The sequence below is a fragment of the Thunnus thynnus genome, chromosome 23, assembly GCF_963924715.1.
Source record: "Thunnus thynnus chromosome 23, fThuThy2.1, whole genome shotgun sequence".
Classification (NCBI taxonomy): domain Eukaryota; kingdom Metazoa; phylum Chordata; class Actinopteri; order Scombriformes; family Scombridae; genus Thunnus; species Thunnus thynnus.
This window is the reverse complement of record NC_089539.1, coordinates 1,196,835-1,222,658: the sequence shown is the minus strand read 5'-3', so window position 1 is coordinate 1,222,658 and position 25,824 is coordinate 1,196,835. Positions and strand designations below refer to the sequence as shown.

At 39.3% G+C, this 25,824-nt stretch overlaps 1 protein-coding gene and 2 long non-coding RNA genes across 3 annotated transcripts in view; 2 read left to right on the top strand and 1 right to left on the bottom strand.

Annotated features, from left to right (window-relative positions):
• LOC137175612 (uncharacterized) overlaps positions 1–25,824 on the bottom strand; it is a 417,849-nt gene that overhangs the window by 207,319 nt on the left and 184,706 nt on the right. The gene's annotated exons all lie outside the window — the stretch shown is intronic.
• Positions 8,296–24,334, top strand: mkrn1 (makorin, ring finger protein, 1). The gene is made up of 8 exons (XM_067581191.1): positions 8,296–8,535; positions 9,239–9,370; positions 15,131–15,312; positions 17,760–17,983; positions 18,074–18,288; positions 20,331–20,441; positions 20,942–21,086; positions 22,265–24,334. The coding sequence occupies exons 1-8, from the start codon at positions 8,462–8,464 to the stop codon at positions 22,475–22,477; spliced, it is 1,296 nt and encodes a 431-aa protein (XP_067437292.1). The 5' UTR covers positions 8,296–8,461; the 3' UTR covers positions 22,478–24,334.
• Positions 18,295–19,337, top strand: LOC137175523 (uncharacterized). Its single transcript, XR_010925636.1, has 2 exons — positions 18,295–18,482; positions 18,538–19,337. It is a non-coding gene; the product is annotated as an uncharacterized lncRNA (long non-coding RNA).

Genomic DNA, 25,824 nt, shown 5'->3' with positions numbered 1-25,824 from the left:
ATAAGACAAAAAAGTCAAATACAATTGAAATGCATGACAATCCTGAATTGATTTATTCACACTTTTATTTGTCAGACAGAATAAAGAGAAAAACATTCATGAGAGTTCATCATTTATAAGGTCATACATCACATTTTGTAACACTTTATATTAAGCCCATAAATCATACCTACATGGCACATTCTGACACATGTATAATACACTGTAAGAGTCACAACAAGCTTTCTTAATGCATTACACTACCATATGGTATTATAAGTATATGATCATAATACTTTACAAGATTAAAATCCACAATAGCTCATAATTACTCAACCTAAAGGTCTTACAGTGTTCTCGAGTGTTCATCACGGTGCATAAAAGAAGAGATGAGGGGATGTTATAACTCCTATTAAAAAGACTAAAGCCAGAAGTGAAACTACAGAAATACCCAAGTACTAAGTACAAGACAATTGTATGGAATAAAATCAGTCATTAAACACAATGAAAGTTGTCAAAGACACACTGCATCAAAAAATTACAAACAGATTAAAAATAATGATTAAAACAGAATTAGACACTGTATAGCCCCATAATGTCCTGCAGGTAACCCAACTCAAATTATTATCCAAATCAAAGTCACATGAAATTGTTGATGCGCAGGATATACAGGTAAACTGAGTGTGAGTTATTGTATTCATACGGTATTGTATTTGTTTCAGTAATATGAGCTAACATAACATGTGATGGTCATTACTACTGTAAATTAAAGTCAATGTCTGGAGAATGCTGGAGGGCAGGGTGGTGATTAGAAATCCTGCAGGGTCTGATGGAATTTATCTGTAATGACAACAGAAAAAACCTTTTAGAACAATACAATCCAGTACTGATTGAACTTCTCTGCCTCATTTCACTTTCCTTGTTAGTGGTTTTAGAGGCTTCATTATAGGACTTACTATCTTTTCACCATAACCATTTCAGAAAATCTTTTTGTCCCTTTGAATATACTCTATGTGTATTTAATGTATATGGTGTTATAGGCATTACGACTTTTTTATGTATTAAAAACCTATTTTTTTGTATTTGCATCATAGCAAATACAAATTGATGGCCTTACACTATATACATTTTTTTAATTGCATCAAATACCATCATAATGTTCAATATTATTACGGTTATGGTTAAGTCATGATTTTGGCTTAGCCATATTCCATCAGATCAGGTTTGTGTAATATATTTTAACTTTTGCTACATAACATTCCAAATTTAGTTTAAGGAAAATCATAACTGACAAATATTTTAAAGATTAATTAAATAATTAAGACGATTAATTCCATTTACAACCACACCACAGTACATCTGATACATGTAAAGTGACTGATGGGCCACAGAGACATGTACCTGTTTGTTGTGACAGGCCCTTCAGCCGGCACTTCCCCAGGGTCAGATTGCAGGTGTAAAGTCCTAAACATCCAGAGCAGTGTAGAGGAGAGCTGCAGTTCCTGGCTTGGATTCCATTACAGCCATGCTGATGAAAAAACACATTGATAATGTTTTATTGGCATATAATACTGTCTTAGAAATGGGAACAACAGTAACTTCATATGAAAGCTCATTATCTGGTGTTAATCATAAATGTTATTGATTGACATACAGCTAACTTAAATGTACAGCAATAACTGTCATTATAGCAGGAAGTAGGACAGTGGGTCAGTGAGCGCAGATTCATACTCTGCTGCCAAGCTTTGTTCAAACTTAAAAAACATCATTTGAAATTCCAGTTGGGATCCCAAAGTTTCCAAAGATACCAAGTATGTCACATTGAATTGTAGGGAAATGTGTATAAAGTGATGCACAAGACATGGTGGAATGGTGCAGCAACATTAAGTGTTGGGTTTTAATATTTCACTGCAACAAGCTAATTCATTTACACAGTTACACAAATTCACACATGAAGTTGGCCAGTAAACCAGTAGTATCTGCCAGATCTGCCAGTTATTTTCTTTAATAATCTATTGATTTTTCAGTCAAGCCCAAGTTAACATATTCAAATTACTTGTTTTGTCTGAACAACACTCAAAAAGCCAAAGATGTTGAGTTTACTATCATGATGACAAACCCTGATATACCTGATTGCAAGTCTAGTTTTTGTAATGTGGATGAACAGACCCTTTATTGTCACTGCTCCCTCTGCTGCTTTACTCTGTATTAACAGTGTCTATTTGAAATGTATCAGTGATCATCAGCACTCACAGTGTCTGAGTTAAACTGGCCAAAATGCGCCACATGCCCTGTTTTGATGTTTTTTCTTCTGGGGAACCCTCTGAAACCTCCATGCAATGGGCCCATATCTCTTCCCTTTGTTGCTCCAGCATCAAAAGAATAGTCCTGTCTGTCCTCAGGCAGGGTGGACGTCTGTCTCCCAGTGTCTGGAGGCAGAGGAGAAGGGTGAGGGATGCTGGTCCAGCCGTTCTCTCTTCTCATACCCGACTCTGCAGATTGAAAATGCAGACAGGCTATGTGGATGATAAAAAAGTATTTCTCCATTGGATTTTCTACAAGTAACCTTCAACTGTCTTCAGGCAAAAGTCTCCAGCTTTGAGGTTGCATATATATCCTCCCAACCTTTGCCCCACCCTGCCCCCGAAATGTCCTGCAGTGACGTGTTTAATCTCCTGATCTGCCACACCTTGACATACACATCACTGTTTTTTTTTTCTCAGAACCATGCATGTTTAGTAGCAGAATATACAGTAATTATTCATCCAGAAATAATGACATTTATGCAATCAACATCTGTGCAGGCAATATTGTGTAGATTCCATCATTCTCTGAATTTTAAATAGTTCTTTTCTCTTTAAAATATTTTTTACATATTTTTATTGTACATTTCAATTGTATGTTATTTATTTTTTACTAGACTTTTGTGGTACTTGTATTTTTGCTTAACTTTGTAAATGTATTTGTAATTTCTTTTTTTCTCTTACTCGTTTGATAGCTATGCATCACAACACAAATATAGAAACATTATTGATATTTTGTTGTCTCTCTGCCTCCAAGCAAAGTACCACATCCAAGCTGAAGGCTCAGAGGATGGAAGACCTGCTGCAGATATTAAAATGAAGTGGAAGTGTAATCGCATTAGTGTGCTGTCAATCTGAGCCTGTGTTGATGGAGACCTGCAGTCTTTTGCATCTGGTCCAGTATGACTTGATGACTAGATGTTGGTTAGGAATGCTTCAGCCAACTTAAATTTTTATTTGTATATGTAAAACCAGTATAACTGTAAGCATGAACATTCTCCCTTTTACATGATTTTGACTGAAGTAGCATCATGAGTACAGACAATCACTACAAGGAGGAATACAACAACCATACAGGCTCTAGTCTTATCTTACAAAATGTATTCTTACATTGACCTACAGTACATTGTTTCCCCTGTTGGTTGCACACCCTTCTGCAGAACTATTACTACCACTCCATATGCATCATTTTGGATGACGCTATTTGGTAAATTAGTTGAGTTTTGAGATTTATTAGAGGAAAGATGTAGCACAGAGCAATTTTTTTGAAATTGAGTTTTTTGCTACAGCAATGATCTGGCCCCATTCTGGGATGAAATCACTCTGTGATGTGTAGCTGTGTGAAATTGTATTTACAGTAGGAGGATTTACAGAAGGATGCAATGAAGAAGAAGAAACAAAAGACATAAACTTCCTCCCTCAAGGATCCATGTAATCCACTTATGGTCTTGCAACTCACTAAGTGACTAAAGTGAAAAAATCTATGAAATATCTGTTCCCCAAATTCAGAATCACTTTGGCACTGTATTGATTTTCTAGCTCAGTACTTTAAGCATGTGTGCTGTGGTTGGGTAAATCCCTGCAGGATATGAAACAAACAAGGAGGAGGGAGAGCGAGATCCTCGCTGCTTTTTGCTTAACCTTACATGTTACAAAATCCGGTAAAAACGTGGTGTGAGATGTGAATCATATGCTATGGCCTTCACAGTCACCAGATCTCAATCCAGTTGAGCAGCTATGGGAGATTTTGGACTGACGTGTTAGACAGTGCTCTCCACCACCATCATCAACACCAAATGAGGGAATATCTTTTTAAAGAATGTCATTCCTCAGCCTTGGCATTGATTCTATAAGTCTCTGGAACTCTTCTGGAGGGATGAACACCATTCCTCAAAAAGAATCATATGAATACCCATATAATCCCTTTTTTTGATATCTTGAGGTGAGAGGTCAAGGGACCCCTTTGAAAATGGCCATGCCCGTTTTTTCCTCACCAAAATTTAGCCTAACTTTGGGACGTTATTTAGCCCCCATCCCAACAAGATAGCATGACATGGTATATCCATGGTACCAATGGATGCCTTTGGTTGTCTTGTTTCATATCTTCACTGTAACTTTAAAACTGCGCCCGCAACAACCTTTGACAGACAATAACGTCAACCAAGGAGGCCAGTGTCCTCAGGGAGTGGAATAAGTTAAAACAGCAGTCAGGTGTCCATATGAACAATGAAAGAGGTTTTCCTCGCTGTAATCATTCCTCCTGTTCATACTGGATATTAAAAGATCCTTCAAATGTACTTTCAGTGTAAGTGATGGAGGCCAAAATCCACACAGTCATTTAGAGCAAAAATGTATTTAAAAATTGATGTGAAGCTTATATGAGGCTTCAGCAGTCTGAGTTAGTCATATCAAGTGGATATCTGACACATTTACAGTCTTTTTAGCGTCAAACTTCCTCTTTGTGTTTCCTCAGACAGTGTTTCCCTGTTGAGCTGTGGTGGAAGTATAGTAACAAAAAGAAGAACTTTGCCACTAAAAAGACTGTAATGTTGAAGATATCTACTTGATTTGACTCATTTGGACGCTGAAGCTTCATATTAGCTTCAGATAAACTTTAAAATACATTTTTGCACAGAGGGAGGACTGTATGTCACTTACATTGTCCTCCATCACCTACACTGTAAGTGCATTATGAAGGGATTCTAATGGTGAGTATGAACATGAGGGATGATTACAGAAAGAAAAACATGTTTCAGTGTTCATTTGGGATCCTGACTGTTGTTTTAAGACACACTTGAAAAAGTGCAATCCCACCCTTTAAGATCCTCAGACCAACAGCAATATCCAATGGGCAGACTGCATGAGCACATTCTTGCTCCTCGGAGGATGAACCCTTTTCATTTTGGACACTCCATTAACTTTCATTTATTATTTTCTCTAGTATGTATGTATGCAGTCATGACAACAATGTAAACAGAAAGACCAACCACAGGTGTCAGATAAATGAAGTACAAGTACACCAAAACTGTATTTAAGTACAATACCTGAGGAAATGCACTTGGTTACATTACAACACCTCTGTTGGCAACATTATAAAGAAACATAGAGTAATATGTCATATAATTTATACATGGGTGACCCACAGCTGTGTATTTTTCTCCCCTGATGATCTCAATCTTATAAACAAGCTGGTAAAATATATTAATGATATTAATTACTGGGTGTCCAGAAACAATAGAAAGACAACACTGAGATACTTGTAGTGGGCAGTATCTTAGTAGAGACATAACATGCATTCACACACAGGATGATTGTCTCTGGAATACAGTGAGCAAGAGAAGAAGTGAAGTCACACTTGTCATACCTGGTAAGTCTCAATAAGCTTGCTTCTTAGAGACCTTTGATCAGTGTGGTAGTATCCTTAGTAATTAAGCCACTTTGTATGTTCAGAAATATTAACACAATTATATCCCCTATTGTCTCTCACTTAGTAACCTTGGGAAATCTTTTTCTTCTTCTTTATTTATCCTCTGTAAATAAGCCACTCCTGAGCTCACTCATATTTGTACGGAGGCAACACTCAAACAGATTAGCCAAATTGACAGAGTGGTGTTGTAGCTTCACTGTTTGATCACACACACTCATATCCTCCACATGGCCAAAGAGATACAAAGTGTTTACCACTGGATCTTTGTGCATTGACATAACTGACGTGTTGTTCCCATGGAGACCAACCTAGAGCACAGGATGTCTGCTCAGGTGATGAGAGTCTGAACAATATGGGGTACAGTGTTGTGGTATCATGCACCAAAACACACACTTTGCTAAAATGAATGGTCTTACACTTTCAAACAGCACCATTGAAATCATGGAGGTGGCAGAGACAAAGGCAGCGATGAACACCTGCTATCTGCTGTGTTTGCTTTGCTTTAAGTTATTAGTCTTGTGCTGTACAGCCTGATGGATGTTTACAGTATATTGACTCCTGGGATCTAAGCAACATGCTGTCACAGTGGGAGTTATGTGGCTTAGAAATTCCTGTGTGCAAATTTCCACTGCAAATGGTAGCACAGACTCACACTCAGTTCCTTTGAATTAATAGGACCAAAAACTAACACAATCTAATCAACAACACCATGAAACATCCTGAAGGTCCCGATGTCCAGTGTTTGTTTTAGAGAGGTATTGATTCAACTTTATGGTCATTTTGGAAATTCAACTGTAAAATGTGTATTTTGTAAAACTTCTAAATGGAAGAAACAAGTCTTTATGCAATCATGGGCAAGGGTTGGGATTTCCAGTGTCACTTCCTTAAAATAAGATTAAGACGCAAACACAGTGAGCCATCTACTCTATTAACACACACATCCTCATGACATGAATGAAGAGCTGTCCCTTTATAATTTACTCTGATACACTTGGAGGCAACTTCTCCCTCCCAAGCAACACGTCCATGTGGGTTAAATGGAGTAACTATGTGGGATCAATTGATTTGAAATGGACCAACACTCAGTAATATTTTTCAACTTTATCCCTTAAATTCTTGATATGGCCCTTAAATGTACCTTTAAGGTTTTTTTTAATTTGAAAAAAAGAAAGTATGACAGTATACAGTATATTGCTTGCTCCCGCACTTCATCGCAGCTATAGTATGTGTTTACACTGAGTGAAATATTCAAATCAAAGGTGCTGCAACATTACATCAAATGGAAATGTTCGTCTTGTACATCATTTTGGACACATTCCCACACTTTGGAAACTTTTGACTACTCCACTAGAGTTTCAAATAAACTGCTGTGGGTTTGAACAATTTGCCTGCAACAGAAGTTTGTACAAGCGATGGTTTCAAATAGCAGTGAGGATACTCACATTGAAACATTTGGCACAGATTTGTAAAGTTTTTCTGCACCAAATGGTTTATATTTAAAGCAATGGTCTCTTGGCTTTTTTTTTTTCTTACCTTTGGGGGTCAGTTTAGGTCAGTTCTCAAGAACATAGTGGCACAAATCACACACAAATCACACACTTGCTCACTTTTTATCAGTATTATCAGTCCATTGTGTGGTGTTTTATTGTCATTGTTGTTGTTGTTGTTGTCATCTTTATTGATTCTGGGAAGTTTTACTAAGGCCTTGCTTAATGGCACCTCAGTGGTGGTAATGAGGGAGGGGCAAGGGCTGCATTTTCAGCTTTTAGGCCACCACTGCCACACTTACAAACTCAGGGTGTGGGATTTAAATGACATTGGCCAAAGGAAGTTAGTAGTTTTTTCATGTGTTTATTGATTCAATATAAACTCTTCTTAAGATGATTAAACCCTCCAGCTACAGCCCTGGATCCGGGGAGTGGACAGCAACATGGTCAGTGTAGTTTATTCCTCTCAGTAGTGCAAACACTGAACTGTGTTCCCAGATATGCACAATAAAACTGCATTTAGTTGATTCTCAATAAAACTACAATGTGTATGTTCATGGTAATGAAGGAACATGTCACCCAGTGCAATAGTGTGGCTCTTTATATGTTTTTAATAGTTTTTGGAACAACAGAGCTCTATAACATCTATAACACACATATAACACAGGCAATACTTGTACATAAATTCATTGTTGGTAATGGTGTCTCTCACACACAGACACACACACAAACACACACACACACAGACACACACACACACACACACACACACACACACACACACACACAGACACACACACTCTTTGAGGGGTCAGAAATAGATTTTTACAGATTACTTAAAAATGCAAAAATGAAACTTACAAATAAAACCATTGGGGTGAAATTTCGAGAATACAAAGGGATGTTGCACTTCTTTTAGTGTATTGCATATAGACTACAGTAGCTATATTGCAGCGGGAGCCATATGTCACACAATGCTACGCAATTTAGAAGCAACTGGTGATTTTAAGGAAAAATAACGTGGATTTAATTCACTCCGATTGACGCAGATTTTACTTAGCTTGGAGATTCTTTAATATTTTCTTATGTTATTGTAGGAGTGTGTGTTTGTGTGTGTGTGTGTGTGGCAATGGTGCCTCGCAGTGGACAGAGCGCAGCGGTATGTTTTCGGTAAATTCCGACTTGAACCGTACATACGCGGAACAAGCCGAGCAGGAGCGGAGCTGTCCGGAACATCCGGCTGTAGCTTCTCAACATAAACAGCAATGGCGGAGGCAGCAGCAGCGTCTACAGCGGCTTCATCAGTAACGGGAGGTTGGACCAAACACGTAACCTGCAGGTAAGACAAGACGAACCTGTATTAAAATATCGAAGATGATGATATTGCCTATCGTTTGATGTCAAAACAGCGGTGGTTCGGCGGCTGGCGAACGGCTGACAACAGCGACTTGTGAGGCTCGGCTAGCTAGCTGTGGACTCCTGTGTTGTTATGTTCAGTCACATAGAGACCGCTTCGCTACGTTAGCGGCCAGTTTGCTTGCTATGTTATGAGCTGTTAACCCGGCTAGCATTAACAGACAATACACAACACAAAACAAAACAACTGTCATAAAGCAAAGTGATACAACAATTACGCTAATGTTAACTAGCTGTACAGAGACACTCAACACACTTTCTCTTTAAAACTAACCAACGTTATATCTAGCGAGTTTTCCTGGTTGCTGAGTTTGAACGTCATTACAGTCACATCACCTGCTAGTTGCCACATCCAGACTTCATTAGCTGACGTTATGGGTTGATTTGTTTGTCGTGCTAAGATTAGCTTGAAGGCGTGAACAGTGAAAGTGAAAGACGACATTCAGTTACCTGACTAACAACTCGCGGATTGTTTTTCTGCTTTCTAAATCTACAACGTGAACTCTGACATGCGGCTTTGAAAAGGAATTCATATTTACCATTTAAATGATAGCATACTCATCCTATGGCTGTGAACACACCACTTACTAATGTTACTGAACTTTCGTCCTCTTTTGTATTTCCAGATATTTCATGCATGGTCTTTGCAAAGAAGGAGACAACTGTCGATATTCCCATGATCTGACCAACAGCAAACCTGCAGCCATGATTTGCAAGTTCTTTCAGAAGGGAAACTGTGTGTTTGGGGACCGTTGCAGGTAAAGACTAAACTAAAATCAAAGTTGTTATAATATGGGAGTTTATGCCAAATACAAAAATGAGTTTACTGTAGATGTACTTTTTAAAAATGCTTGCATGTTTGTATTCAGCTGCCATGTTGAAAGTCAGCTGCCACATCTTTAAAATCGCTCCCAGTTGTCAGTTGAACTTCCTTTCTAAAACTGGCTGTGTTCTCAGCCAAGTGACAGCACAGCAGCTTTGCTGGCAGGGCCTCTCAGAAGTGTTGCAGTCTGCTCCTCAAGTGGATCTGACACCTGAGACTGCTGCTTTCTAATTTCAACATGTTGTTGTTCTGTGTGTCTGTGGCACCTCCACATAGCTCCCAGGAACTAGACCCAGTGCCCTGTAGCAGCTCTGGAGGATGAAATCATGTATTTTCAAATATTCATTCATGTTTTGTCCTGAGTGTTTGTGGGCTAGTGCGTGTTCAGTATACCAGCCGGTATAAGCTTCCTTCCATGGCCTTTTGTTGAGCTAACAAAGGATGACAACTCCAGTCCGCACATGGACACTTGGCTGATTGTGTTTGAATATGAGAATATTCTTTTGGACAAATTTTCTGTTATGTTTTTTCTTTGCATTACTTTAGGGCTCCAACTAACTACTTTAATGACAGATTAATCTCCAATTTGATATAAAAAAAATCTCCCTCTCACCCCCTCTCATATTATTTATATATATATATATATAAATAATAAAGAGAACCAGTAAATATTCTCATTTGAGGAATTATTAAAAATCAACTTGAATGTCTAATGAATTATCACAATTGTTGATTATTATCTGTTCATGGACCAATCGTTATTGCTGAGGCTTTTTAAAGCATGTTGTAGTATTTATCACTTTTTACTTGGTTTTATTTCCATTCCCCTTTTTATAAAAAAAAAAGAGATAGTAGAGACTTGAAAATGGGTTAACTTAGTAATCACAATGAAATAAATGAACATCACGTCACACTCTTCTTCTTCCATATGCTGTCTTTATTCCCTCAAAGATAAGAGGGAAACGTGAAGGTGGTGGCGGGCTCCTTCAATATAATTTGGAAGTTAATCATATGATTTCCCACCGTTGCGTTCAGTTACACATTCAAATGAAATTTAAATCCACATTACATTATGCTAACACATTTTTATCAAATAGCTTCAGGTTTTCAAAGACATAACCTGGCTATAAATGGTCTGGAGTACCTCCTTCAAAACATATCTTTTCTCAATTATTCATCATTACGCTTATTATTGTGTCTTGAGTCTTTTCCCTGCTTGTCTTGCAGCCGCTGTTTTCTGTTCATTTCACAATGTACACTGATGGATTTCCTAGTAGAAGCAACTTATCTCAGCAAGCTGCTTTTTCCCAATAGACATGAATGAATGTCAATCAGTGGCTTTCTTAAAAAAAGCCAAACCCTGCAGCGTGCTTTGAGAAATGGTCATCAGTATACATCTGTTGTAAAGGGCTTTAACATGCAGTGGTATGGTCCTTTGAGAAGCAGATTAGGCTCCCAGTCTGTTATCAAGCTTGAATGTAGCCAGACAGCAGCAGCCAGCTCGTACAGACAGTGTCTGCTTGATGTCTGGCTTCAAGAGCATCCATATAGTTAGACACAGTGGAGGAGCACCCCAGCAGTACCAGCCACGCATTGATTACTCTCATACTAGATCATTTTTCCTGCTCTACTGTCTGTAGGAAGCCTGTAGTTGAGAGTATATAACACTGAGCTGCTGTTGCTGCTGTTGTTGTTGTTGTTGTTGTTGTTGTTGTGTTAATAAGTCACATTCCTCCATCCTTGTGATGGAGCTGCAGTAAGGAGGTGTCCTCATTATTTCTGTGACCCCGTGGGGCTCTGCACCCCCTGTATTAAGAGTCCAGAGAAAGGCTCTCGCTGTGGGGGTTTATTATGGTTGAATTCTCTGGGCCCTGTCTATTGTGGTGGGCTCTGTCTCACTCTCTCACTCCGTCTCTGTGTCTCTCTCCCCCTCTCTCTCTCTCTCTCTCTCTCTCCTGCAGCCCCCAGGGCCAGACCGAGTGCACTGCAGCCTGCATGGCAATTGCATAACGCTCTCTGTTTCCCTCCTGTTCTCTTTCTCTGAGCTGCCCCCTCCTCCTCTGCTGTTGCTGGGTTCCCCAGGTTCACTCTGCTGCAGCACCCTTCTCTCTCATTTATGTATGCATGGCTCCAGCAGCCTCCCCCCCCCCACACCCCCTCCCATCCTTACTCACCCAGCGCTCCAGTGGCTTTCTGGGAACAGACTGGTTAACTGTGTGTTGTGATGGAGTTGGCCATCATGGAGGAGGCTGGTAGAGAGTCAGGGCAGGTCTTCCTCTTGTATGTCTGTGTGCACAGACTGTCATGGCCTGTGAGTCATGCTGTATCGTAGCTAAAGAGTTGACTTGTTCTCTGTACTGAGGACACTCTAACAGACAGCTCCATGTGGAGGATATACAGTCATGAAGGCTGTGCCATTAATCATATTAGTATTATTATTGTGATTTAGATTTCTACATTTAGGAAATGTCATTCTTTCAATGATTCTCTCTATTTGTATCAGCAGAGAGATCAGCTGCATCTAAGTACTTCCTAATTTCTCCCAAGTTGAATCAACAAATGACAAGTTTGTGACAAACATCACATGACAAACTGTGCATAAGCAAAGAGCTGGCGGACAAAAACAAACGGACCCTGTGTGATGGAGTAAAGTAACTGGCTTCAGAAGTAGACAGGCTTTAATTCTTAATTCTCCCCGTTCACTGATTAACGCAAACCTCAAACTTCCTCCATGTTTACGGTGTATTTATTCAACCTAAAGATGACGGTCAGATGCACATTCTTGTGAGTTTCTGTCAACGTTGCAGCACTGTGGATATAACTGAGTATAACAGAGCAATGAAGTGTAGAAAATCTCTGATGTCTGACCACACAAACCTCCAAGACAAAAATATTTCACAATGACAAATGAAATGAAGGCTCGACTGATACTGGATATTTGGTGCTGCTACTGATATTGATGATTTAAAAAAATCCAATATGGCTATATCAACCAATAATGTTATATATAAATAAACACACATTTTTTGTAGTGATCCCTCAAATGTGGTTATCACACACTTGTGACAAAGATATGTAATGGAGACATGATATTTTATAGCTTAACAATAAACTTTATTGTATAAAATGACATCCATGCACTGAAAGAGTAAACTTCACTGAGAAGTTAACTATTAATAAAACATATGTATGTATGTATATATTCAACTAGAATTAAGAAAAAGGACCAAATATACATAAACATCTGCCTATTTAACTTAAAATATATATATGTATATTGGACAACATATATGCCTATAGCAATGTATCTGTGATAGGCTAATATCAGCCTATGACTGATATATGGATTGGGCTCTAAATGAAATGTTTTTAGTTTTTATGGTCCAGCTTAAAAGGACTTGCTTTGTAGTGGAGATCCTGTACCATCCAGACCCTTACTGGACCCCTAATCCCCCCCAACCTCCTGTTAACACTGTCACACTATACTCCAAACAGAATATCTGCTGTGTCCTCACAGGCAACACGGCTGGATTGACACCAACATGCAGCTTGTGTTTTTACCAGATTGTTACAGTATGTACTGACTCGTTAGAAAAGCCAGTACAAGCGGTCAACTACTGCGTCCACACACAGCTTTCTGAATGTGACATGACAGAAAGTTGGCTTCTTACTTTGACCACTCTGTTGGTGCGGTTGAAACTAAAGTCCCGTCACAAACAGTCCATATCTGGATAAGACACTGGCTCGCAGGGAGCACTTGAACCAGCCAATAGTTTAGTTGTGACCTGTTGTCAAGCTACTCACACAATTAACTTAATTATGAGCAGCAGCTGACGTAATCTGCTGCCTGCCGTGTTTGTCATTTAGACGGTGAATGTGATGGTCTGAAAATGACAAGCTGCTAACTGAATGTTTTGTACAATGAGAGGAAAAACAAGACAACAGATTCTTTAACTTCAAAGCTCAAGCACATACGTTGTATATAAATCATTTGTTTTTGTTTGTTTTCATAAAATGGTGAAAACTCAAACATATTAGTCTATATATTTAAAAAAAAAAAAACCATGGATGGAAAACATGGATGACTCTTTGTGAGTTAGGGTTGTGTGATTTATAGCATGAGACAGCATACATTTTGCCATACCATTAATACTGTTATCTATACCTTTTAATCATAATTATTGTGCACAATGATGGAAATCGATGTTGTTTTATGGCGATATTTATTTGATTTACTATATTTCCTGTCGAGGTTTTTGCATTATTTAGTGTTACTTTTTGTCAAGTATTCATTTTGCTGGATTCTGGTCTGGTTATTATCCATACCATCGCTCCAACTTGCCATCATGATGTATATCAATATTGTCATATAAAACACATCTACAGTGATAGCTCTTAGTGTGTATTTTTCCTATCTAGGCAAGAGTCAATCTTCAACATGGCCTGTTTTCATCCCACATGTGTGAGGCTCCTTATCCCAGCTGTTGATCCCAAATATATCCTCAAAACTGGCTCAGCACTGTGATTTACTCATTAAAATATGATCATTTTCATTGAAAATAAAGTACGTGATCACCGCAAGTAGCATGAATTTATTTCCTTAGCTCTTTAAACTGAAGGAGTGGTAGGGGAGAAGACCCTGGGTGATGATATTTGTGGATGATTCTGTACTAGTTTCAGTATTGTTGGATACTAAAGACATTATCTGTTGGGTTCTTTCCTCTACTAAATGATGTAACATCACTCTGTGTCCCTAATGTTTAGAGCATGACTGCTGAAGGATACACTATCTGTCTTCCAGGTTGTGAATGTGACCGTTCTTTATAATCCCCTGCACAATTAGAGACCTATAAAGAGCTCAGCAGGGGGAAATGCAAGTTTACATTCCAGTTACATGCTTATTATTTACAGGAGAAGAAAGACAACCCAAATATTCTTATGAAGCAGAAGCAGCAGACCACGGTGTTCACTTTGACAGATGTTTTATCAAACTAAAACAGTGTACAGTTCTAGTGAAGGCCATGTAGACTTCAGGCCCATTGTACTATAAATAACAGGGTCATTGGCACAAACACTGAACAGGTGCCAGAGATCTATTGTGTCTCTCCACATTTACACATCAGTCTACGTTTTAAGTTTTACACTGACCCCTGACATTCTTACTGATGGAACAGTTTCCAGAGGCTGAACAGAGTCATCTATTTAACCTTTAGAATCAAACAATCTGACTCATGTCTGATGCTTTTCCCAGACATTAAAGTCTAACAAAAATGTAAGATGTTTTTTTTTTATTCTCATCAATATTTCTCTGTATTTATCTTGCATATATTTCATTCTTATAGGCCTACATACTAAACAACATTGCTACTTATTATTTCTTTCTTCTCTCTGTCTCTGTCTTCTCTCTTCTGGCTCTAAATCTCCTTCTCCCATATTTACATGATTCATTTCTCCCATAGAGAGGGGGCATATTTACAATAAACTAAGTAACTAAAACCACCTCAGCAGACAAGCGAGCCAAACACCCATTTTACCTTGTATTCCAAAGACTTCAGTGAGCTCGTAAGTGCAAGTTGCCGGTGTTCTATTTGGCACATCATGAACCTTGGTTGGTGTAGTGCTGGAATGGTAGAAGTTTGGTGCGTTAGTACAGTCTTCTGTACTGTAACTGTCCTGACCATTTGTGCTTCTTCAGGTTTGAACACTGTAAACCAGCGAAGCATGAGGAGCTGCCAACAACCCAGACGCTGCCGCTGCCCTCCGCCTCGCTGGCTGGTCAGTCAGACCCAGAACCCAGTGGGCCAACACCGGGCCCAGGGGCGCAAGACTGGGTGAATGCTGCTGAGTTTGTCCCAGGACAGCCGTACTGTGGACGGGGTGAGTCACCAGCAGTGATGAAATCAAATTCGATTTTCAACATAACCATAAGATTTACCAACTTTTATGATGGGCTGGTCCTTCATAACGTTATACAGTGCTGCTTGAAAGTTTGTGAACCCTTTAGAATTTCCCCTTTCTGCATAAACATGAGCTAAAAATGAGACAAAAACATTAAACTTATCATTTATTTTTTGTGGAAAATTATCCAATCTTACATATTTGTGGGAGGCAAAAGTACGTGAACCCTTGCTTTCAGTAACTGGTGTGACCCCCTTTTACAGCAATAACTTCAACCAAACTTTTCTGATACCTGTTTATCAGCCCAGCATATCAGCTTGCTCTGCCATGCACACCATTGATGTTCAATGTTCTCCTGATGGTGGACTCATTAACATTGACATTAGCCACTGCAAGAGAGACCTTCAGTTTCCTAGATGCTACCCTGGAGTCCACTGCGGCCTCCTGGACTATTACACGCCTGCTCTTGGTGTGATTTTTGTTGTTCGACCACTCCTGGGGAGGGTACCAGTGGTGTTGAATGTCCTCCATTTGTACATATTCTGCCTGACAGTCCACTGGTGGACTCCAAACTCTTCAGAAATGGTTTTGTAACTCTTTCCAGCCCGCTGAGTATCAACAACTCTCCTATGGTCCTCAAAAATCTCCTTTGTTTGAGCCATGACACACTTCCACAAACCTGTGTTGTGAAGCTCAGACTTTGATATTAAAGACCCAGATTTCTCTTCTTTAAATAAGGCAGGGCCTCCCAGACTCATATGTGATTGTCATCCCATTGATTGAAACACCTGACTCCCCTCAAATGAATTGATAATCCTAGATGTGCACACACATTTGCATCAATCTGATCACAAGTGAACAGCTCTAAGTACAGGTGTGAATGCACCAAAGATGCATTGAGGACGCATTGAGATCTGATCACTCAGACCACAGGTCAGGGCTGCATGTGGCCACATTCTTTTAGCAGTGTAAATGCAATGCATCCTGGGCCACACTGAAGGACCGCCTACTCAACTCACGTCCTCTATTGTCTTGTCCGCTTGTCTGTCTCAATAGTTTATTCTGTCCTGTCAAGTTGATATCTACAGTTTTTATTTTTGCTGCGCTGCTCAACATAATGAGCTCAGGATTTATCAGGAGGACGGCTGCTTTACTCACAATCATTTCACTGTATGAACCTGGACTGTCTGTGTGTAACAGCTGACCCTTTGCACGTGTGGAACACAGAACATCAATTAACATTAGATCCTGACCGATCCTGTCGGCATGTTGGGATATTTAAATAATCAATGAAGTTACGCTGCTGTGCCTCATGTGTAAATGCACCCAGCATACCAGTCCTCCCACCGCTTTAAAACAACAACGAATTTAGTCTTTGCAAACAGAAATGATGTGCTTGTTTATTTGCATATAGAGTGGGAAAATGAGATCCGATCACAAGCGGTCACTGGACGGATGTGGAGAAACATGTTAATGCCAGGTGTAAACAGGGCCGCTGTGTGATTGGCCGTTTGTTAGGCTGCTGTGTCGTTCTAACCAAACAGCCCAACCAAGAGCAGCTGAAAAGGAGGTTCTCTGTTCTCCTTCAAGTGATAATTCATGTGTATTCCTCTTGGTTTGTTTGTAAGTTAGTGTGAACACAAAACAGACACAAATTCAAAGACAACAATGTATTTTTTTTGTCTTTGTCCGTACCAAGTGAACCTGACAGGTGTGCAAGTGGCCATAATGATGCCAAGCTCCACTGTCATGTAGTGTCAAGATCAAATGAAAAGTCAGTTCAGTTTAGTTGTTAGCGACATGGCCAAAAATATTGTCATCATATTTTTTTTCATATCTATCAATGATTATCACAATATATATTTAATACCACTTATAGGTACTGTTTTATTAAGATTGAGTTGAATTTGAAGTTCAAGGATTTGAAACCTAAATAGATTTATTTACAGTGGTGCTTTTGGTATGAACACTGTAACTATAAAGACCTATGTTTTTTACATTTCCAGCATGTGTGGGGGTTTTTTGTTTGTTTTGTTTGTTTGTTTGTTTTTCCTTGTTTTGGCCCCACACGTGTCAGCTGTTGCCTGAGTGATTGTACAGATGAGGGTTGTCCCAAAATGCAGAACAGAGATTTTTCCTGTAAATGAGTCATCAGTTCATCATAGTTATTGTTGGTTGTTTGTTTTTTGTGATAATTATCAAGATCATTTTCTGGCTCAGTCCTACTTAAATAACATTGTGAGTCTGTACAATTTAAAACAACTTGTTGTTCAGGTGGGGAAGGTTTGTCCTCACATCAGATTCTCATTTGAATGGTTGTGGGGCCAGAGTAAGCATACTTACAGTGAGGCTGGAGTTTGTTTCAACTGACACAAAACAAGTGTGTCTAAATGTTTTCCTCTCTGCTGCTGGATTGTTTGTATCAGCTGAGCCAGTGAAGGCAGAGAGCTCTGCTCCTCTCATCGAGGAGTTGGACAGTGACACAACACAGGACAACAAAGAGTTGAGGAAGCAGCTTTGTCCGTATGCTGCCGTCGGAGAGTGCCGGTACGGTCTCAACTGTGCCTATCTCCATGGCGACGTGTGTGACATGTGCGGCCTGCAGGTGCTCCATCCCACTGACAACAATCAGCGCTCAGAGCACACAAAGGTAACTGTTTGACACACTATCTGCCGTCCAGGACCACAGGGTGTGTAGCTGGGGGTCTGCATTCACTCACAGACGCTCTGTCTCCTGTAGGCATGCATCGAGGCCCATGAGAAAGACATGGAGATTTCATTCGCCATCCAACGCAGCAAGGACATGATGTGCGGTGTGTGTATGGAGGTGGTGTTTGAGAAGGCCAACCCAAGCGAGCGCCGGTTTGGCATCCTCTCCAACTGCAGCCACTGCTACTGTCTAAAATGCATTCGCAAGTGGAGGAGTGCCAAGCAGTTTGAAAGCAAAATCATTAAGTGAGTCACTCATAGATGGTTTGTTTTTAAATGAGGGAAGGAGGACAGGCTGTTCTATCAGGGTTTGGGAAGGGAAGGAGTTTTTTCAATGGGATACCCAGTAAATAGTTGCTTCCATCACTCTAGGACTTCATGGTAAATGATCTTAAATGCTTGTCTCTGGTGGATGTTCCTCAGGAGATCAGCAAATATTTGTATTTTGTTTTAGTGCGTAGAACATCAAAACTAATTAGAAATGTCCATCATAAGTTAGCAGGTCCATGAGACAACATGGTGTAGAATGAGTTTTTCATTTTGAGCTAGTTGACAGAATCACTGATAGGCTTTAACCAGCAAACATCTGATATGTCTTCTCAATAAATGTTTTAAACAGGAATGAACTATCAAAGTTTCCATTGATGAATCTTCTTGATTAATCAAGATCCATACATGGACTAATCATCTCAGCACTGCTATCTGTAATGGTCCCATCAGTTGTATTAAGGTGATGATGTTTCAGTTTCAATCTACAGGACTCATAATGAATACATGAAGGACTTTTTATTCCTTTTACATCATATTGCTATTTATAAATCATCTGTGCAGGAAGTTGCAGAGAAAGATTTCTTCCATCTGTGCTGGAAGACAGACTGTGTTTGCTTGTCTGCTCTGATTTGAAATAAGAGACAGAGTTAAGCGTGTAAGACAAGCAAATACATAATTTGAGATATACATAAGATATGCAGATCCACTGAGTCAAGATCATGTCAGCATGACATTGGACTGTCTCCATATTCAAGGAAACATTTTTCTCTTCCAACTAAGCCGATTTTTCATCTCCTTTTTTGATTCTATTTTAAACTTTGGAATTCAACTTTCACTTAGTAAATTTTGATCAAATTTAAATACTTTTGAAAAGAATTCTAAAGCAGCCTCCAGTACTTCACATGATTTTCAATTTGTTTTCAAGTTTGGTAATATGTAGATTTTTTTTTTTTGCTTTGGGGAAAAAAAGATGAGAATGTCTAAAGAAAATGTTGATACGGAGTCAGGTTAACCAAAGACAAAGACTATGAGGGAAAAACAGGCTGCTTTTGTAAATATCAATCAAAGTGTGAGGGGACAAAAACAAAAGCAGAGTGTGCTAAACTCAACACTCAAGGTCCCTACACTGTGTGTGACACTGAAGTTTAGAAATGTGCATGTCAGTAAGAGATTAGTCTTTCCTCTCTTCGTGGTGTCTTGTTATTTCATTCTTTTGCTGCATCTATACATTTTTTCTACACATTCTAAAATAAAATCTCATGCAGTATTTAACAAATGTACAACATTTGATATACAGCTGAGGCTTCAAAATCATTTCACAACCAGGTCAGGATGCCATTCTGGCTCAATCCTAGAGACCACATAACTCATCTTTTAGGCCGTATTCACACCAAATCAAAACGCCAGTCATCCCATTCATTTGAATGGGGGTAGTGCATTTCGTCTGCAGCCGTTTTGGCGGCTACGGTGCTGCACCGGACTGCAGCCGGAAAATTGAGCCAGAGTCAACTTTTGGAGAAACGCAACCCGACGTCACTGTGGCTAAAGGCTGCGGTGGCCAACCACAGCTGGAGATCAGATGGATCAGAGCTGTAAACTCTGTCATGAGGGAGTACAAAGACATTACTAGGATGAGGAGAGGACATTTCTCTTCATTTGATAATGTTAAAAGTAGAGTAGACTGTGCTGTCTGCTTCCTGACTTGTTATAAAAAAGACAAGAGAGAGCAGCTGTGGTCGAGTGAGCTAAAGAATGAATGAAAAGAGGGAGTGCTGGTAGAGAGAAAGCCGGTGAATCAGATCAGTGAAACGTTATTTTCTAAATGTTTCACAGCGGATACGTTCTAGAGCACAAATAAACACACCCACACCCCCCCACACACACCTCCGCTCAACCCTGCAGCTTTACACTGCACCGCCTGATTTGGTCTGAATACGGCCTTACGTTAGTCATATGTCAGTCAGTTAAGTGTGCCTACCTATCTATGACTCTTTCCACCACTTCCTGTTTGCTTGCAGATCTTGCCCAGAGTGTCGAATCACATCCAACTTTGTCATCCCAAGCGAGTACTGGGTTGAAGATAAAGACGACAAGCAGAAACTCATCCAGAAATACAAGGACGGCATGGGGTACAACTGCACTAACTGTTACAGTGAAGCAAGTCATTAGAGAAACGAGGACACAACAACTGTAGTTTTCACCAAAGATAAAGCAGATATTTCTTTACTTTTTAAAGGCATTTAATAAGACTTATTTTCTGTCTGGCTTCTTTTAAAACTGGTCTACTAAAGCTGGCCTGTTAAACACTTGAGTATCAGCAAATAAAAGTCCATTATTTTCCCTGCAGGTTTGGAGTAGAAAGCTGTTGCTGTGTGGTTGTATGAGAATCATCTTAGGAGTGGGATGTGAATCTGTGGGAGTGGGCGGATGCAGGATTTAAGAAACTGTCCTGTGCATATCTTTACTCTAAAACGCTGACTTTTTTTGTCTTTTTAAATAATGAAAAGCTCCACTGACAAAACGTCTATCATCCAAGAATCAATCAATGTTGCTCCATTCCTCTGGTGTATTTATGTGTTCTAACTTGCTGTATGTATTCTCTGCTTTCCCTTTTGTCTTTCCTCTCCAGGAGTAAACCGTGTCGATACTTTGACGAGGGTCGTGGAACATGCCCTTTCGGCTCAAATTGCTTCTATAAGCACGCTTTTCCTGATGGGCGGCTGGAGGAAGCTCAGCCACAGCGAAGGCAGACTGGATCCAACAGCAGGAGCCGGGTAACAATTAACACTTTCACCAGCATATACTCCAACTAAAAATACATTAGTATTTGTACTAATAAATACATTAGTATTGTTGCTACCAAGATTTCACAGTTTGTATTATAAGAGCCAGCGTTTTCAAAAGCCAACACTGTTTATCTCAGAATGTTTGTGTTCATTCAACAACATCCTTCCTTGTGGTAGCTGTTGCTACAACCTTAAAAACACCTCAACTGTAGCACCCCCTGCTGGATGTGGACAGTAGTAAGAGTAAGAACAGGCAGAGTCTGAGATGTAAAGCAGTAACCATGCTTATTATTACCTTACTGAAATGTTCTGTATTTGCTGAGAGTAGCGAGTTGTTTATGTGTTGACTGAGTCTGTGAATAGTATTTTAAAGTATATAAAGGTAGTAGTGTGACAGGACTAATGTATGGACCTGCGTTAATATCAGGGCTCAATTTCTGTATTTAACAAAATATACCAGGAAATGTATCTGCGTTCAATTAGATAATTTAAACTGGTGAAATTTGAATAAGATCATCAATAACAGAAAGGCCCAGAGAAAATGATTCATAAACTAGTTTAGCTATTTATTGTATTGATACAGCATCAGTAGCTCATCTCTGGTTTTCACTTTATGTACAAAGAACAAGTGTTTCTCATTGCAGAAGGACCTCTTTGTGTCTTGTTGGAGCAACAACTTTCTCATGTGTGGGAACATGAACATTTTTTTAAATACTTGTATTTTTCAGTAAAAAATCCGTTAAAACTAATGAGCCTTCATGACATTGTTCAAGGGTTTCTATCTTTCTCATCACTCAGCAGGTTCTATTTTTTACACTTTCCATTCCTCAGAAACGGTAGCTAAAAATGTTTTGACAAATTGTCCACCCCTGGAGTCAGATATAGAAGCCTCATTCTGACAGGTAATAAAAATTAAAAGTTAGGAATGATTTAATAAAATTAAAAAAAATTAAAAAACTTTGATGGTAAGTCAAAATGATTTAAAAATGTGGCCTTATAAGAGATCAAGTCAAAATTCTTATTATTTCTCTCTTCCTGGAAGAAATGGACTTCTATATATAGACCAGGCTTTACAAAGGCACCGTGAGCCTGACAGCTCTATTAGTTATTTTCCCCAGAATACATTTCTTGTCTTAAAATAAAACTCCTTCTCTTCGTTGCCCCAGAACTCGAGGCGAACACCACTGTGGGACATCTTTGACGAGCGGGAAAGCACCGATTCCTTTGACAACGAGGACGAGGAGATGGTGACGTTTGAGCTGAGCGAGATGCTCCTCATGCTGCTCGCCGCGGGAACCGACGACGAGGTGACAGATTCAGAGGATGAATGGGACTTGTTTCACGAGGAGCTGGACGATTTCTATGAGATTTACCTATAGCAGTCCCACCCACTAACCCCCCCTCACCCCCCCCCCATCCCCCCACGTATACTAGACACTAGAATGGACTGTCTTGTGCGAGTGATGGACAGTAGCTTTTCCCCACCCCCTGTATTGTGGCAGTGCCTTTAAGCAGGCCATTAAATGAACTTAAAAAAAAACAAAAAAAAATCCCAACAAGTCAGTGCGCTCGTGCTAAACATTTTCTAGACATCTATCCTTGTGAGTCTATCCTTGTGCGGTTCTTGTTAAAAGGAAAAATAACAAAATGACAAAAAGAACTCAATATAAGATTTAACTAAAATTATAACTTACTTCAAATATTGCTAATAAACATTGTCAAGTTTATTTGTGGGTGTGGGTTTGACTTGTTTATCATCTACCCAGGTGTTTGTACATACTTCTGAGACTCTGAGGATGCACTTGAACTTACTCAGCACCATTTACTGTGATCGTGATGGGCATGTTGTAAGATTTTACATACGGTTTTTGAATGCCGGAAATTCTTTTTTTTTTTTTTTTTCTTTATTAAAGTCGCTGATCGCCAATATATTGTGCTGATGTTTAATAAATTTACCATATTTACCATTTACCACACCATCTTCATGTTGTACTGAAAAGTATTTACTGTGTTCCCCAGAATTCTGTAGTTGCTTTTTTTTTTTTTTTTCAGGGTTAAAAAGCCATTCATGTGGCATTTACATCATTTTGGAGCACAAACTGTCCATCAAAGCCCACTCAGTGAAACTCATGTAGGATCTGACCCTGATCAGGATGTTTCAGTCACTTAGTAGCTCAGGAAATCTTCTTGGCAACACATAAGGTGGAAATAAATGATGCCGGACAGATGCAAAGTAGCAAAGTAACATTTCTTCTGACCAGGAAAGGTCTCTTTCATTAAAGCCAATATGGATGAATTAAGAGAACAAGATACTCTTTCAGTATGGCTCCATTTATTCCAAAAGTTTTATACTGAGCACATACGCTGAAACTCCTCACGCTTCCATATTGAGCCCACAGAGCATGAGACTTCCTCCGGGTGAATCGCCTCAACTCCAACTTGTGAAAATAATTTATTGATAAAGCTCTTTTAAGACAGAATTTCCTTTTCCCCACATTTTAATTTCTATAAGATTTGATGAGCTGCTCAGTGACTGAAGTGTCAGAGTTACAGGGAGGGAGATCCAGGACTGTGATGGATTGTATGACGGTCCTGGATCAGGGCTAAACCTAAGTGACCCCCACCTTCCTCTCACTCACACACACACACACACACACACACACACACACACACACACACACACACACACTCCTATTCAAGTAGTCTTGGAAACATACTGCCTTTTGAATGAAGAATGAATTGATAAGTGAAATGTCATGTCAGCTTTTCTCTCTGTAATCCATTCTCCTGTAGTTTTGCGTAAAAATCAAATTGGCCTCATACATCAGCAAACTGCTACTTCATTCAAATAGACAAAAAAAGATCCTCAATACTGCTTAACCCCCCCCCCCCCCATCATCCTTCCTGAATCTCAGTATCCAGGAACACCTGTGGTACCAGAAGGCAAGACCTTCCTCAGAACCAGGCTAAAGAGTTGAACACTCTTCAGCAGACTTACAGTGCAGATAATCATTTCCCACCGGTGTGAAGTGTAGATTCACTGCTCTCTGTGGGCTTTAGTGACTCATATTAATGCATATTAAGCCGTGCTGCAGAGACACTCGTCCACTGACTCCTGATAGCTGGTCTCAACCTGTTAAACTCCATCGGAATGCATATGTTTATACTGAAATGTGTGTTTTCTATGTTCCACAGCCATCCATCTTAACTTGAAATTAAAGTTTATTATCAATCTCTTTGCTGTGTGGAGTCTATATCTTTTCTATGTCTTGTCTCTGAATTATGGAATAAGAACATAAAACTATTTCAACTTGAAAACATGTTTGTTCTGCCTTCAAATGATAAGGAATGAGTACTAGTTTGTTCAGTAGTTCTAATGTACATCTTACTACATTAAAGCTGCACTATACTTAAAGATGGATAAATAGACTATCTGTGTCGCTCATAGTGATGAACTCAGCACTACAAGCTTCTTAGCTTCTTTTAGCTCATTGGTTTGGTTTTATAAGCCTGCACACTCCACTCTTATCTGTCATTTCCAGCAGCAGCAGTGAAAACACTCTAATGAACTCACTGTTCACTACCTGCCCAGCACCAGATGGCAGACACACACAGTTAGAAAGTAGCTGGTGAACATAGTGCAGCATTTAGCAGCTAAAGAGACAAATATCTTTCTCAAACAAGACAGAGTGAATATTGGACTTCCATTCATCAGGTGGATGAAAATGAATGCTAGTATTGCTCTTTGCTGGATGTGTATTTGCTAACACATTCAACTTTATAATGTGATAATATGTCAGTACTGTGTTTTCACCTTATTCAGCTGCCCTCAAGTGGCCAAAAAATCTATTAGTTTTTCTCAATGGCTCACACACTATAACTGGACCTATTAACTAAACATCCCAAACCATGATGCCATCTACCAATAGACAGACCCATTTCCCAAAACACTATTCCCCTGTTTTCACTCATGCTCATTAAGAAAGCATTGGCATTCAATATCATTAACGCAAGTCATCACAGCTGGAACCCAATTAACACACAGTTCCCCAGGTGGAAACACTAAGAGTCAAATTGTTCACACAGCTATCTGATAGAAAACAAGGCCATGAGTCAGTTCACTTGTGTTGGAACAATGGATCCACAAAGACCTGAGGCAGAGTAACTGTGATTTCTTTCTTTATGAACAAACTGTTTTTTTTTTCCTTTGGTTGATATTGGTAAATACATGGAAATGATTTTACTGTATTCTACATTCCTTATCAGTTGCATATTTTACAGTTCATTTACTTTCTCATTCAATTTCTGTTTAATTTACCACAGTAAACCGAGGGATTCAATTTTTTGAAAATGTATACATGTGTCTTTATCTTATGTTCATCATGTGAAGGAAGTTGGAGCAGCAAGACTGCAATCAAACAAGAACGCTTTCAGAGTTATCAAATGCAATTAATGCTGGAATGTACAATGATTTGTTAAGAGTTTAATTTGATTAGTAAATGACATTCAACTCATGATTTTATGTCATAAGAACCAAACTCATCATTAGAAGTTTAGAAATGTGAAATCAACCTGAAACTGACAAACATTTCTATTGTAATGATACTAGAATAGTTGATTATCTAAGTAGTATCCTTTTAATATGTGAAGCAATGTTTATCTGAAGATGATCCTGCGTTCATATCCTGAACAAGCCTGTTTGTCACAAACTGGCTGGAGGAATGTG

What these genes read in the sequence shown, in the direction of transcription:
- mkrn1 (XM_067581191.1), top strand. Translation starts at nt 8,462, where the DNA reads ATGGCGGAGGCAGCAGCAGCGTCTACAGCGGCTTCATCAGTAACGGGA. An exon ending in TTTGAAAGCAAAATCATTAA is followed by an intron (nt 18,289 to 20,330) that starts GTGAGTCACTCA and finishes GTTTGCTTGCAG; the next exon opens with ATCTTGCCCAGAGTGTCGAA. An exon ending in AAATACAAGGACGGCATGGG is followed by an intron (nt 20,442 to 20,941) that starts GTACAACTGCAC and finishes TTTCCTCTCCAG; the next exon opens with GAGTAAACCGTGTCGATACT.